At 54.8% G+C, this 12,996-nt stretch overlaps 2 protein-coding genes across 5 annotated transcripts in view; both read right to left on the minus strand.

The window, feature by feature from the left end:
• FAM222B (family with sequence similarity 222 member B) overlaps positions 1–3,596 on the minus strand; it is a 38,819-nt gene extending 35,223 nt beyond the window's left edge. For both annotated transcript variants that reach the window (XM_040616296.1, XM_040616262.1), the window contains exon 1: positions 3,489–3,596. The gene's annotated coding sequence lies outside the window, so the exon portion shown is untranslated. The remainder of the gene's footprint in view (positions 1–3,488) is intronic.
• Positions 3,597–4,121: 525 nt separating this feature from the next.
• ERAL1 (Era like 12S mitochondrial rRNA chaperone 1) lies at positions 4,122–12,240 on the minus strand. Of its 3 annotated transcripts, none has more exons than XM_040616325.1 (11): positions 11,898–12,240; positions 10,022–10,174; positions 9,792–9,919; positions 9,627–9,704; positions 9,411–9,457; positions 8,970–9,031; positions 8,409–8,521; positions 7,504–7,893; positions 6,842–6,991; positions 6,496–6,576; positions 4,122–6,171 (listed from the first exon to the last, which is right to left on the minus strand). In XM_040616325.1, exons 1-11 carry the CDS (start codon positions 12,022–12,024, stop codon positions 6,049–6,051), a joined length of 1,452 nt encoding a protein of 483 aa, XP_040472259.1. In that variant the 5' UTR covers positions 12,025–12,240; the 3' UTR covers positions 4,122–6,048. The 3 variants fall into 3 exon arrangements, with proteins under 3 accessions (XP_040472259.1, XP_040472252.1, XP_040472267.1); XM_040616318.1 differs by lacking the exon at positions 11,898–12,240 and adding an exon at positions 10,407–10,559 and having other exon boundaries at positions 9,792–9,950; XM_040616333.1 differs by lacking the exon at positions 11,898–12,240 and adding an exon at positions 10,407–10,541.
• Positions 12,241–12,996: the final 756 nt, after the last annotated feature.

Consider the following 12,996-nt stretch of genomic DNA (forward strand, 5'->3'; position numbering starts at 1 on the left):
AACATCTCTGGCCAAAGTTAAAAACAACTTTTCTGGATGCCAGTCAGCAGAAAGCCTTTTCAGGAGCTCTGTTCCCCAGTAGCTGAATCAGTATTTGGAAAGCAATTTTTTTTAGAAAGAAAAAAGATGACTAGAGTGAGAAACTCATTTCAACATTCATATTCAAACTAACGATCTGCAATTAAAAGAAAAATTGCTCAAAGACCGTTATGATTAAGGTTTTAATACGAGTCACAAAATACAATGGAAAAATGGGAATATGGCATACCACAGAAGGAATACAAATTTAAATTACTCACTTAACTTCCTAGTTTGAAAACGTTTAAAATGCTGAAAATTGAAAATGGTGGGGTGATACACCCCATTACAGATGCAGAAAACTGTGAAACCTTTACCTTCAGGAGCATCTCACCCCATAAAGAAGCCTTAGAGGAGTCAGCATGCCCCAGCTACAGTCTACAACACGACAGTGGGACCTGTTACTCAATTGCTGGGTGTAGTACTCCAGTGAACTACATGTTCTTAAAGCAATTATTTAAAAGTTCTGATCATCTGTTAAATAAATCAAGCAAGCCAGGTTGTGGCTATGTTCTTGGTGGTGTATTTAGTAATTCCATAAATCCCAGAGCCCTAGAAGTCACTGAGCTTTAGAGAAATACAGAATGGACATTACTTCATCTCCCATCTTCATAAATCAGTAACTATCCTCACTACCACCTCGCTGAAGATGAGCAAGCCAGCAACATACAGGATACAAAATGTTTCGGCAATGGATGCTTTGGGGTGGGGGCAGTCAGGGTAACCACCTCTACCTCCTCCTCTCCCCACTTCTGTATGCTGGCCAGTAATGAGTTGAGATCAAAACTGGAGAATAATAAAGAAAAATGGACAAGCCAAGATGGGGAAAAAAAAGGAAAAGTATTGCAGTAGAGCAGAAACACCTATAAAAGTTGCTATTCCACAACCAGGCATTTTCAGCGAGTGCGGGTAAGGATATAAGTTAAGTCTCCTGTATATCGCACAGTAGCCTGCATTTCTGGGAAATGCAGATACTTCAGTCCTCGATAAAAATCCTCGCCTCTTGATCTGCTAACAGTTCCCAGAAGCAAACATATATAAAAGCTCATCTATCAGAGGCCAACTTGAAACAAATACAAATAAGACTTAAGGCAAATATCCAAGTTACAGAGAACACAAGGGTTCCTTAATTTTACACTTGGAGATAAAAACAGTACTACGTGGACATTCTCCAACATATTTTTTAATGTTATTAACAGAAATAGCACCCCAGGCTGTGCTCAAGCAGATAAAAGTGTGAATCTATTTGCAATGTGAAGTGGAAGGGGGATCAAAAATACCATCTCATTAAATGGTATTTATTTGTTGCTAAGCGCACTATTTATTCAATTGAGAAGTTTACAAAATGACAGAAGGGTAACCACAAGTAAGGTCACTACTTAATGTCAGTATCAAAGCTGATCCTCAACAGAATTTAAGCACCTGCCTTTTCTATTATCTCAGCACAAAATGAGATCTTTTCCTTCTCTTTTTTTTACACTTCAAAAGCCATATAACACAACAAAATAGATGCCAAGCATGAAGGAACAGAGAGCATGCCAACATCTTTCAGCAATCATCTTTCCCTTGTCATCCATTATGTCAGATTTATCTATTTTTGCTTAATTCTTGTCCCAGCGATACGCATCCTTTCTCTCTCTAGACCGCCAGGCTGGTTGGGCTTGAACTCAATATGGCTTCTTAAAATAGTTGAGAAATATTGAAAATATCTGAAGCGATGCTTGTAAATTAGAGCCTATTCATCAGCACATCTTCTAGCTCCAGCTCAACCCGCGACTCCCCCAGAGAAGGGTCAGTCTCTGATTTCTTCACCTCAGAAATTCTACCCAACTTCACTATGCATCATTTAAAAAATAAATAGCCTTTCTTTTGTGGAAGTATCTTCTCCTAAAAGCTCAGTCTTTACTACACATCTCACCCTCTGTTTGTTCTGACGATTACTTGCTTTTGACCCAAAGCTTCCCCTAACTGAGAATTACTGGTCAGTTAATTTGCCACTGCTCGCTTTCTGTTGCTGCTTTTTCCCCTCCAGAGTTTTCAGACCCTCTGGACTGGCTTTACAGAACAGCAGACCCGCCTGAACACTCTCCCTGCATCCTCCACTCCCCAGGCTGCTGGCTGCGTGAGCCTGCTCTCTCCACCTTTATTATCTGTAATATACTTCAACGACATCTCTCCCCACTGTTTTGGGTATTTACTTAAACGAATGGCCGCTAACAAGTTCAGATTCTTTAGCTGAAAAAAGACCTGATCAGAAATACAAGCACTGAAAGGAAAAAGCAGCTATCATCACTATACTCCCTTACTGCCTACGTAGCACCGATCACAGAATTTTCTCAGCCGGCTGCTGAATCAGATGAAGTTTCTACAGCGTACACATAAAATCACGAAGCCCGACACATCCAGTAGGATTTATTAAATCACAAAGTCATCACCGTTGCTCCAGCACAAATGACATCACTCGGGAACCCAACCTCATCTACTGAGAGCGTGCTCTCCTGCAGCTACCGGCGCAACAAAGAACGGGGTTTGCGCACTAAAGAGCTGAAAGTACCGTCGCAAAAAGTTTTCCACGTAAGCTTAGGTTTTCTTGCGATGTTCGATGGGATGAAGGCCCACGGCAAGAAGCGAGTACAATGAATTCTCGCGGAACTAAGTGACTGGCATCTGCAATTTAGCCTAAAACTTGTACCTAGCGCTGGGAGGCGATGCCAAGAGGAGGATGAGAGGCGTCCACGAGCCCTCGCAGGTGCTGCTCTGGGAAGCTGGTATGCGGCACGGCCAAAGCCTTTAAGGACTTTGCTTGCACGAGCGGGCTGAAAACAGACAAGTCAAGCTCCGCAGCTGCCTTCACGCTTGCGTTAAGACGCTCGAAAAAATCGTTGGTAGGAAATAAAAACGACGAACAATTTGTTAACGATACCTCTTGCAAAAGCACTTGGCTGGGGGAAGGATTACACAAAGGATTTGCACACATTGCAACCGCAATCCCCCCCCCCCGCCCCGCCGCCGTTTCCTGAAGGCACTTCACTGTCGCGACGGCTGCCATGCTATCGCGATTCCCGCCGTGCAGTGGCGACGGAGGCCGGCTGCGAGGGGCCGGGGTGCGGGGGGCCTAGGCGGGCCGCTCCCCCCGTCCCCTCACAAGGACGCGCCGGGGAGCTCCGGGCTGAGGGAAGGCGGCCCCCGGGGAGGCGGGCGGGCCGGGGCCGTCTCCCGCCAGCGGCCCCGAGGCCGCTGTCGCGACAAGGGGAGAGTCGCGACAGCGGCGATACCTCACGCCGCCTCAGAGGATGGGGGGAGGGGACACCCGGGAAGGACAATGGGGGGGTGGGGGGGGGGCGGGCCGCGCCGGTCCCGCCGCCCTGCCGAGGCGCCGGCCGCCCGTCAGCCCTGCCGACCGCACTTACTCTCGGTGCCCCTGCCCGGGCCTCATGGCGCCGCCGCCGCTGTGCCCGTGCCGGCCCCGCCGCTCGCCGCCGCCGCCGCCCGCTCTCGCCGTGGTGGCTGCGCCAGCCGCTCCCGCGCACGCGCGCTGCCCGCCAACGGCCCCCGCCGCCCCGCCCCGCGCACGCGCGGCCCCGCCGGGGAGGGGGGGAGAGGGCAGGGCCGCGCCGCGGCGCCCCCTGGCGGCGCCCGGGAGCGCCTACAGCGCCCAGCGCCGCGGCTGGGGGGCTCCCCCGGGGGTCCCGCCCTCACCCTGCGGCCCCAGCCCGGCTCCCGGCCGCGCACCCGCCGCCCCGCTGAAGCCAATTACAGCCCCTCCCGGCTGCAGCGCCGGGCTTATTAACCTAATTATCAAACCTCATTAAGGAGCTGCAGGTTGGGGTGGCAAAAGACTTTCAGCCCCGCCCCCCTCCCTCCTCCCGCCTGGAAGGAGCCCGGGACCCCCCAGGACCCGCCCCCCCGCCCCCGGCATCACCTCCCGCAGCCAGGGCTGGGGCAGCGGGACCGGGACGGATGGAAAGACACAAGTGCCCTGGTTTTTGGGAGCACATGGCAGCGCATGGGGCAATGGAGGGAAGCAGAGGAGCGGCAAGCGCTGGGGCTGGGACCTTCTTTTATTGCAAGGAAAACACAAAAGTTGGCGATCAGCGCGCATGGGACCACCGCATCCCCTGCTCGGGGGAACAAGGCTCTGTGCAGGCTTCCCAAGCCTGCTTTCCAGATAATCTTGTGTTCCCGACGCTGGTAAAGCACCTCCTCCAGGTCCCACCAGAGAGGGACGGTGGGCACGGGATTTGCTCAGCAGGTCTGGGCTCCGGGCAGGAGCAGCGTCCCCACCAGATCTCTTCACTCAATTGCTGGGGCAGCAGCCCAGGCTCTCCTAACTCCTCAGGGATGTGCATTTATAACAGCACGCGGCAGATTTACCTGGATTTCTGGCCAGAGGCTACCCAGTGCTCCAAACACCCCAGCACAGCTGCGTGGGGAGCTGAAACTCAAGCCTCCAACACCAGGTCCACGTGCAGATGGGCAGGGAGGGCAGGGGCCCAGACATGTGGACACGGTGCCCAGCTCTACCGCACTCCATGCCAAGGGCTCCGCAGCATGGCACACAGTGCCCCGGCCCTCGGTACAGCCCTGCTCCTCCAGCCCTGAACCTTGCTCACCCTGACCTGTGCCAAATGTTGTCCATACCAACACCCCATTAGCCCTGATCTGCAGAACCTGCTGCTGCTCCCATTTGGGGCTTTTCTTTAGTTGCTGTTTGTATCTGTGACCTTGGTGCAAAGAGTAAGTAACTTTGAAGTAACTCTGGTGCAATAAACTATTCAAATTCCTAAGAAAGGGAGTCTGCTCTGGTTCTGCGTGACGAACAAGCCATTCTGAAGAAGTAAACATCTATGAGATGCCGCTAGTGGCATCTTCAGACCAAGCCACTCAACATTTGTTTGTCAGCCAAACATCCAGAAATGTGGACAGGCAGGACCCCACTGCGCACCAGAAACAAAATGCACAGGGGCAGAAAGACGCCTGTTCCCTGCTCTGTTTCCCCTTCTGATTAATATGCTCCAGCAAATGCTCACAAGCCCAATGAGCCATTCTCTTCCCTGTTCCTCTCACCGGCACCCAGGGAAGCAGCTCATACACACACCAAGAACGGACCATGGTTCCGTTTCTCACTTCTCCAGGAACTCCCAGACCAGACTCAGCCTTCGGAGCAAGTACCACCTGCCAGGAACAGCAAACTGCTTAGGAGGTGTGTCATTTTAGGAAGTGTGACAGGGGAAAGAGAAGGAACAAGCATTTTTACAAACTACCGCACAGAAGAGGTCAAAATGAAAGCAGCAGCTGGCAGTCATCTAAAAGGGTGGTGTACACAAGCCTGCAGGAAGGGTTCCCACACAGGAGTTGGAAACCACCGACCTTTATGATCTACAGAGAGTTTAAGAGCTCCCTCTGTCACACTCTGCCATTACAGAGCACTTCAGGTGGCCAGAAAACCTGCCACTCAGGCTGCCTGGGCAAAACTTCCATGAGGGCAGGGAGCAAAGCCGACACAAGACCACCTCGTGGGCTGGGGTAGCCTCTTCCTCCCGTGTGACCACTGCTGGAGCGATTCAGCCTTCAGAAGAAGTGAGAGGCATGTACTGACGACCCTTCGCTGCAACCCTTTGTCCACTAAGAGGCAAGTTCTGCTCCTGACCTTCCAGGCACAAACGCTTCACAGCAAGGATGGAGAACGTAGCCCAAAAGTGGATGACAGCTCTGTAAAGGTGCAGCTGTTTCTCTGATGTCCGTGCCCAGTGTCCACAAGATAAGGTGCCGTAGAAGGTCTGAAGATTTTATTTCAGTTTGGGCTACTCCCAGAAAGAATAATATATTCCATGGCGGCCCACTACACTGATTCCATCATCCTCTGTTTCTGGATTGAACAAAGGTGCCAAGATACCCACAGGGTCAAACAGGACCGGTTTCTCCACATGACCAGAGAGCTCAAGGGCTCTTGAAACATACACAAAGAGCTCAACTCTTCATCTCCACCCTGAGCTTCAAGCAGACATCACACAGGAAAACGTTCATCAGGTCCTGGCCAGCCTCCTGAGCAATCCTGCTGATAACCTTACCTCCTCTTCCAATCAACATCATCTGTATTAAAACCCAGAGAAAAGATCATCGTACTCATCCTTACATTGCTTAACTGCGGGGAGAAACCACCCAGGAAAACAGCAGAGTAGCCACCAAAGCAATGAAAAGGGACACAGCAGTCAGAGACATCTCAAGATCAAACCACGGACAACTTCAGAAAGGTGTAAGCTGTTACTGATCAGCCTGTGCCGGTCAGGCACCTGACTCTTCCCAAGAGACCCCCCCAGGTGAGGGAAAGGGGATCACAGCAAGGATGCACATGTGTTGGACCTGGGGAACCTCCGTTCACACCCCCCCATGCCCCATCTCTCTGCCGTTACTCACCATATGAGCCTTCCTTGGGACCACAAGGTTCTGCACGATGAGGAGCTCCCCACTCGGTCCTTCCTCCCACATCTCTGTCACCTGCAACAGCAAGCGTGCACTCAGTGATCCTGCAAAGTGCCTCAGGAGCCACAGACACCGCTCCCTCCCCGACACAGGCATGCAAGGGTGGCCCCCCTTCAGAGAGAGGGTCTCAGAGCACTTCACGGGCAAGTCCCAAGTCACCCTCCAGGGTTTGTTAAAACTCTGGAAGACTTCACAGATTCAAACAGAGGGATTCTCATCGCATCATCACTATTTCCAATAAAATAGCTCAAAGGCAAGTCTACTTGTGCATGCTTCCCACCTGAACCACGCCGTAGGGCACTTCCAGTGGCAGATACTCCAGTATCTTCTCCCTGATTATATTATCACAGATCTCTTGAGGTGACTGGCTGGTCAAGACCCCGCTGTGAAACTCCCAAGGGCCTGGCTTAGCTTGCATCAGGAGGTACTGCTGTGAGCACAAAACACACATCACACCCATCAGCTTTCACGTACCACTTACACGGTGCCACCAACCCCTGTGCTCATCTGGCAGCAAGTCACCTACAAGGACACTGCTGCTAGTCAGGCATCAGGGCAGTTTAGTATCTTTGGTTGGGAAAGGAGAAAGGGAAGCTCCTGAAACCCACCAAAGGATCACACCTCCCTAGAGCCATTTGTATGAGTTACAAAAGCCCACAGTATATCTGGTAGCTGAAAGATAAAGTATTGGGTGCCTGCATCACTACAAAGAAGCTGCTGTTTGGAGAGCTCCAAAGAAGAATTCTGTACAGAAAACTTGGAGATACAGTACAGACACACCCCACCGTGACAGGCAACACATCCCTCTGCCACATCCCAGGCCAAGAACAGCAGCTCTGCTGCTTCCTCACAGGAGATGAAGCTCAGTATGAAGTACTGGGGTCCCACAAGGGTAAGAGCACACCAGCCTCAAAGCGTAACAGAGGTTCAGACTGCAGTTACCTTCAGCGTATCCACCTCCTCCCCATGGAGAGCTGCCAGCATGAAGATCTCCTGGAAGCCTGGCCAGCCTTTCGTTTTTTCTAGATCTCTGAGTCCATAGTGCTTTGCCCCTTCTGCTTCTGTGACAAGACTGGACTCGGAAGCCTTCGTATCACTGCTCTTGCCCAAGCTAGAGCCTTCTTGGGCTTGATCTGTTTCCTGCAGGCACTGAGACACAGGAGCCCTATTCTCAGGTGGAGAAGCCTCAGTGATATGAAGAGGAGACTTCGCTGAAGAACAGGAATTATGTTTAAATGCAGATGTCACTTCCAGTTTCTTTCCACCTACAATTCCCTCTGTTAGGTCATTTACTAGTTCCAGCAAGATAAATTTCTTCTTTAGAAGATCCACCTAAAGTGAGAGAGAGGTGTCACAAATTTGTCCTAAATGAGGTTGGCAGCTAGGCCCTGGATCTGAAGGAGCCAGAAGAAACCACCCACAGGAGGCAGCTGCTGCAGGACAAGGCTTCTGCAACAGAATCAGACAGTCTTCTGACCAGAGGCCAAACCAGAGTGTCAGCAGTTCCAGCACAGTTTGTCCAAACACCGTCATCTTGACAGCAACACCTCCATCAGCTCGGTCAAGATTCTCGCTGGCCATCCCCACTGTGGTGCCAGCTCCTCTTCCCAAAGCTGATTTAAACCCCAGTCTGCAGCCTGTATCTTCAGGGATGCACGAGCATACAACATGTATACATATATACATTTACACACACTTATATATTCCGGTGCAGTGGGGGAAACCGGTGTCCTTTAGCACACCCAGACTCAGTGACCCGAAAACACATCACTGCTGATGCTGGGTACTGCCTGAAGACACCAGTGTAACATACTGTAGAAGGCAGAAAGAGCAAGCTCCTCATTTACCTTGTTCAGAACCAGGACGCTGGGGATCTGGGGGAACCGAGAAAGACATCGCAGCACCTCCTTGCTCAGGGAGTTTCGTGTCCAGTGATCCGACACATCCACCAAAACCAGAACTGCCAGAAAAGAGCAAGGGAAATATGATGAACCTGCATTTTTCAAAATGTTCATTTTCAGCTTCCCTACGGCCTATGTCCACTTCCCTCGTACTGCTACTTCCCCCTCTTCTACAGGAGAGCACATGGATGGAACTAAAAAGGAGCATTCTAATTGATAAAAAAAATTAAATGCAGTTTACACCTGCCATCCTAATGACATCACACATGCTAAAACTTAACATCCAAGCCCAAATATTACCCTAAGCTACCTCCCCTTGGCACCAGGCAATTCTTATCTCCTCCTCAGCTCAATATTTCAAATAATTTCACTGCTCTTCCCTCCTACTCCGTGCTCCCAGAGCTGCCTTTGCTGCCCAGTAAACATCCAGATGCCACAGCTATAGGGCTGTAAACTTCTGTGGCAGATAAAGGGTTTGGCTTGATCCAAGAGGAGCCGAGTACCCACCTAAATCCGCATGTTTCACACTGTTCCATGGGTCTGTCAGCATGGCTTCATCTAATTTATGTCTGCAAGACAAATACAAATGAGTAAGCCAGACACTTGATCACCATCCTCTTCCTTCCTCTCAAAGCAGGGGAAAAATCTAGTGTTTTCCATCATCCCAGCTGACACAAAGCTGCCTTACAGGCTGTGACATCCCTTGTTACATGCACATATGCAGAATCAAACATAACAGAGCTCAAAGGATGCCACAGGCTGTGTGTGCTACTGAAATTGCAACCATAAAAAACTCAAAGGGACCAAAATAAGGCTAAAAATATACATTCCTATCACTCCTATTTTAAAAACTCTGCCCAGTGGAAATCACTCTCTGGTTTTATCAAACCTTGACAGTCAGGAACCCCACCCCTGGCCCGCTCTCCCCACAAGAGTGGTGGGTGATACCTTTTGGCTTTAAAGGGACTAGTGAGGCCAGGTGTGTCCAGAATGATCTAGAAAGAGGAAAGACGAATCTTTTAAGTTTGTCTGCAGTTAGCAGCCAAGCTAAAACTTCCCATTTGTGCAACTAGAAGCAACCCCGTAGGATACAAACAAGAAAACCTGACAGTTCCTGGCTAATACTCCCCACTGCCCCAGGCGGAAGCAGGTGTGAAAGCTTACCAGTTGTGTGTCCCCACTCGTGACAACACCCCGGGCTTTGCATCGGGTTGTGTGCACTTTCTTAGAGACAGGGAAAACCTGTAAGAAACTAAACATGTTACACAGCCAGAATACGTCAAAAAAGTAATTTAGCAGTTTGAACTCGTTGCTCCAGCCCAGCTTTACCTTTCTGCCCAAGAGCTGGTTAGAGAGCGTGGACTTCCCTGCGTTGGGTGCTCCAATGATGGCAATTCTTAAAACCTTGGGGTTCTGGGGCTGGTCAGGCCGATTTTGTAACAGACGGTATTGTTCCTCTACCAGGGGAAAGAAGGAGCGTGAACGTTGCTAAAAGCCCACAGGGGGCCAGGATCATCGGTCCCAGCGCTGGGACCCGGGCGGCAGCTGGTACCACTCACTTTTGCTGGTGGCGACGGGCGGCGGGTGCTGCCCCAGGGTGTCAGCCGGCTTCTCGGCGGGGATGCCCAGGATGCTGCCCAGCGCGGAGCTGCTCCCGCTGCGGCGGGCGGGGGGCGCGGCGGCCCGCGGGGCGCAGCTCTCCAGGAGACGAGCTGGAACGACAGCACCAGCAAACACCGCATGGACCGAAACCCGGCACGGACCCAAAGCGCCCCCAAAATCGCGCCGCTCCCTTCCTCCCCACCCCCCGCGGCTACCCGGGAGGCGCTCCCCGCTCACCCGGGCCTCCGGGCCAGCCCCCGCGCACCCACCCCGGCTCGGCCCGCCCACCGCCCCCCGGCCCCGGCCGCCCCCGGAGCGAGGCCTCGGCCCCGGCCGCCCCACCTGGCCCCAGCAGGAGAGGCCCCGCCGCCGCGGCCCTCGCAGCCCAGCGCACCGCCCGCGCCGCCACCAAGGTGACGGGTGCCGCCATCTTGCCCCGCCGCGGGGCAGCGTGGGAGCGCGAGCGGCGCCTGTCCTCATTGGCGGAAAGGGCGGGAGCATAGAGAGGAGGCGGGTGGGACCAGCGCGCCGCGCTCCGCCGCGGGGGGCTGTGGGGCGGCAGCGGGCGGCGGGCGGTGCGGGACGCCGGGGAGGGGGGGCACGGGCGGGGATGCGGGGGTGGGAGCAGGAGCGCCCCCTGCCGGCCACACCGCGCGGTGCAGGGCGGAGACACCCGGCACAGCCCAGCGCTCCCAGTGTGCCCAGTGCCCCCGCCACATAGCCCAGTGCCCCCACCACACAGCCCAGCGCTCCCAGTGTGCCCAGTGCCCCCGTCACACAGCCCAGTGCCCCCACCACACAGCCCAGCGCTCCCAGTGTGCCCAGTGCCCCCGCCACACAGCCCAGTGAGCCCCAGTGCACCCCAGTGTCCCCTGCAGTGCACCCCAGTGTACCCAGTGTGTTCCAGTGCCCCCCACAACACACGCCAATGTGTCCCAATGCCCCCTATGACACTCCGCAGTCCATCCCAGTGCACCCCCGGGTGCCCAGCCCCCCCCCCAACCCACCCTATGCATCCGACTACTCCTCCATGCTCCCCAGTGAGCCCCAGTACTCCCAGTTCCCCTCTTTAGTGCAACCTGTCCACCCGAGTGCTTCCCCTGCAATACACCCCAATGCTCCCCAAGTCTCCGCAGTCCCCCAAAAACACACACCAGTGCCCCCCAGTTCTCCCCAGGGTACCTAGCAATACACCCCAGCACCCTGCCCACACCCCCGTGCCCCCAGCACCGCACCCTGAGGCACCCAGTACCCCAAAACGCACCCCTACGCTCCCTGTCCCACTCCATGCCCCAGTGCACCCCCTAACACCCCAGTACATCCCAGTGACCCAGCCCCACAGCTGGGCCCAGAGACCCCAGAGATATGGTGAGGAAGGAGAGCTGGAGCCGCTGTGCCGTAACCACATTTATTGCCCTGTGCCCGATCCCAGGGCTCCAGTGCCGTGCCATGCCGTGCCGTGCCGTGCCGTGCTGTGCCATGCCGTTCTGTGCCGTGCCGTGCCATGCTGTGCTGTACCATGCCGTGCCGCATGCCCGACCGTCGGCAGAACCGTTACCATTACTAAACTCAGTAATGGTAACGGTTTCCCCGCCGGCCGCGGGTCCCTGGTTGAGCCTGGAGCTGCTCGCACTGGGGGTGCCTCATCCCCCCAGCTCCCACCCTATGTGCCCCCCGAGCCTGCCCCCGGTGCCGTGTCCCACATCCCAGGCCCATGCCCCCCATCCCTCCATGCCCCACGCCGGGGTCCCATGTTGCTGGCTCCGGGCCGGTGGGCGGGTGCCCCCCAGGGGAGTACATCATCTATACTGTAGTGTCTCATAGCGAACTTACAGTATATGATGATATCCTGCCCAGGGCGGCGGGCAGCACGCGCGGGGCGGGCGGCGAGCAGCGTCTGCACGGGGGAGAGCACCGTTAGGGACACAGCACCCGGGTCACCGCTTCCCCATGCTGGCATCCCCCCTACCCCATCCCGGTCCCTCCGGTCCCACTGCCCTGGAGCTGGATGGAAGCTTCCAGTGGGCTGCCCACCCTGGCATCCCCCCTACCCATTCTTTGTCCCCCCACCCCAGAGCAGGATGGAGGCTCTCAATGGCTTCCTCATCCCAGCATTCCCCTACTCCCTCCTTGTACCCCCCAGTATCACCATCCCAGGGCAGGACAGAGGCTCCCAATAGCCCCCAGACCCCAACATCCCCCCAATCCCACCTTTGTCCCCCCCCAGTCCCACTGCCCCACAGTGGGATGAAGGCTCCCAATAGCCTCCCCACGCCAGCACCCCCCTAAGCACCCCTTATCCCCCCCAGTCCCACCACCCCAGAGAAGGATGGAGGGAGGCTCCCAATAGCCCCCAGACCCCAGCATCCCCCCTACCCCATCTTTGCCCCCTCTCAGTCCCACCACCCTGGAGCAGGACAGCAGCTCCCCAGGAGGTGGCACCTACCTATAGGGGTGGCACTGGGGCTTTGTGGGGTGCTGGGGCTGCACCCGCCTTATAAAACCTGCTCTGCCTCATCTGCATATCTCACATCTGCACTGCACAGCTGGACAGGGCCCCTTAACCCCTTCATGCCTAGGGAGGGCACACCCAAAGCAGCTCCCCCCAGCCTGGCATAGCCCATGGGGGCCTTGGGGATGGGCACCGCCTGCAAGCCCCCCTGTCCTCCTGCCTCGACCCCTGTGGTCTCCAGTATGGTCCCCCCCATAGATGAAGGGACCCCAAACTGGGAGCTACCCATTGCAAACTGGTTCCCAGTTGCTGGACAGGAGCTTTGGACATGGCAGGGTGGCAGCCCCATAGAGATGGGGCCCAGGGGGATGGTGGGGGGACATGTAGGTGCAGGGGGTCACCTTGCATAGGCACCCCCAAATGAGGCACATGCACGTGGGTGGAGGGAGCCTGTGTCCCCCTGAAGTGGGTGGCCTCCAG

This window comes from Falco naumanni, chromosome 1, assembly GCF_017639655.2.
Source record: "Falco naumanni isolate bFalNau1 chromosome 1, bFalNau1.pat, whole genome shotgun sequence".
Lineage (NCBI taxonomy): Eukaryota > Metazoa > Chordata > Aves > Falconiformes > Falconidae > Falco > Falco naumanni.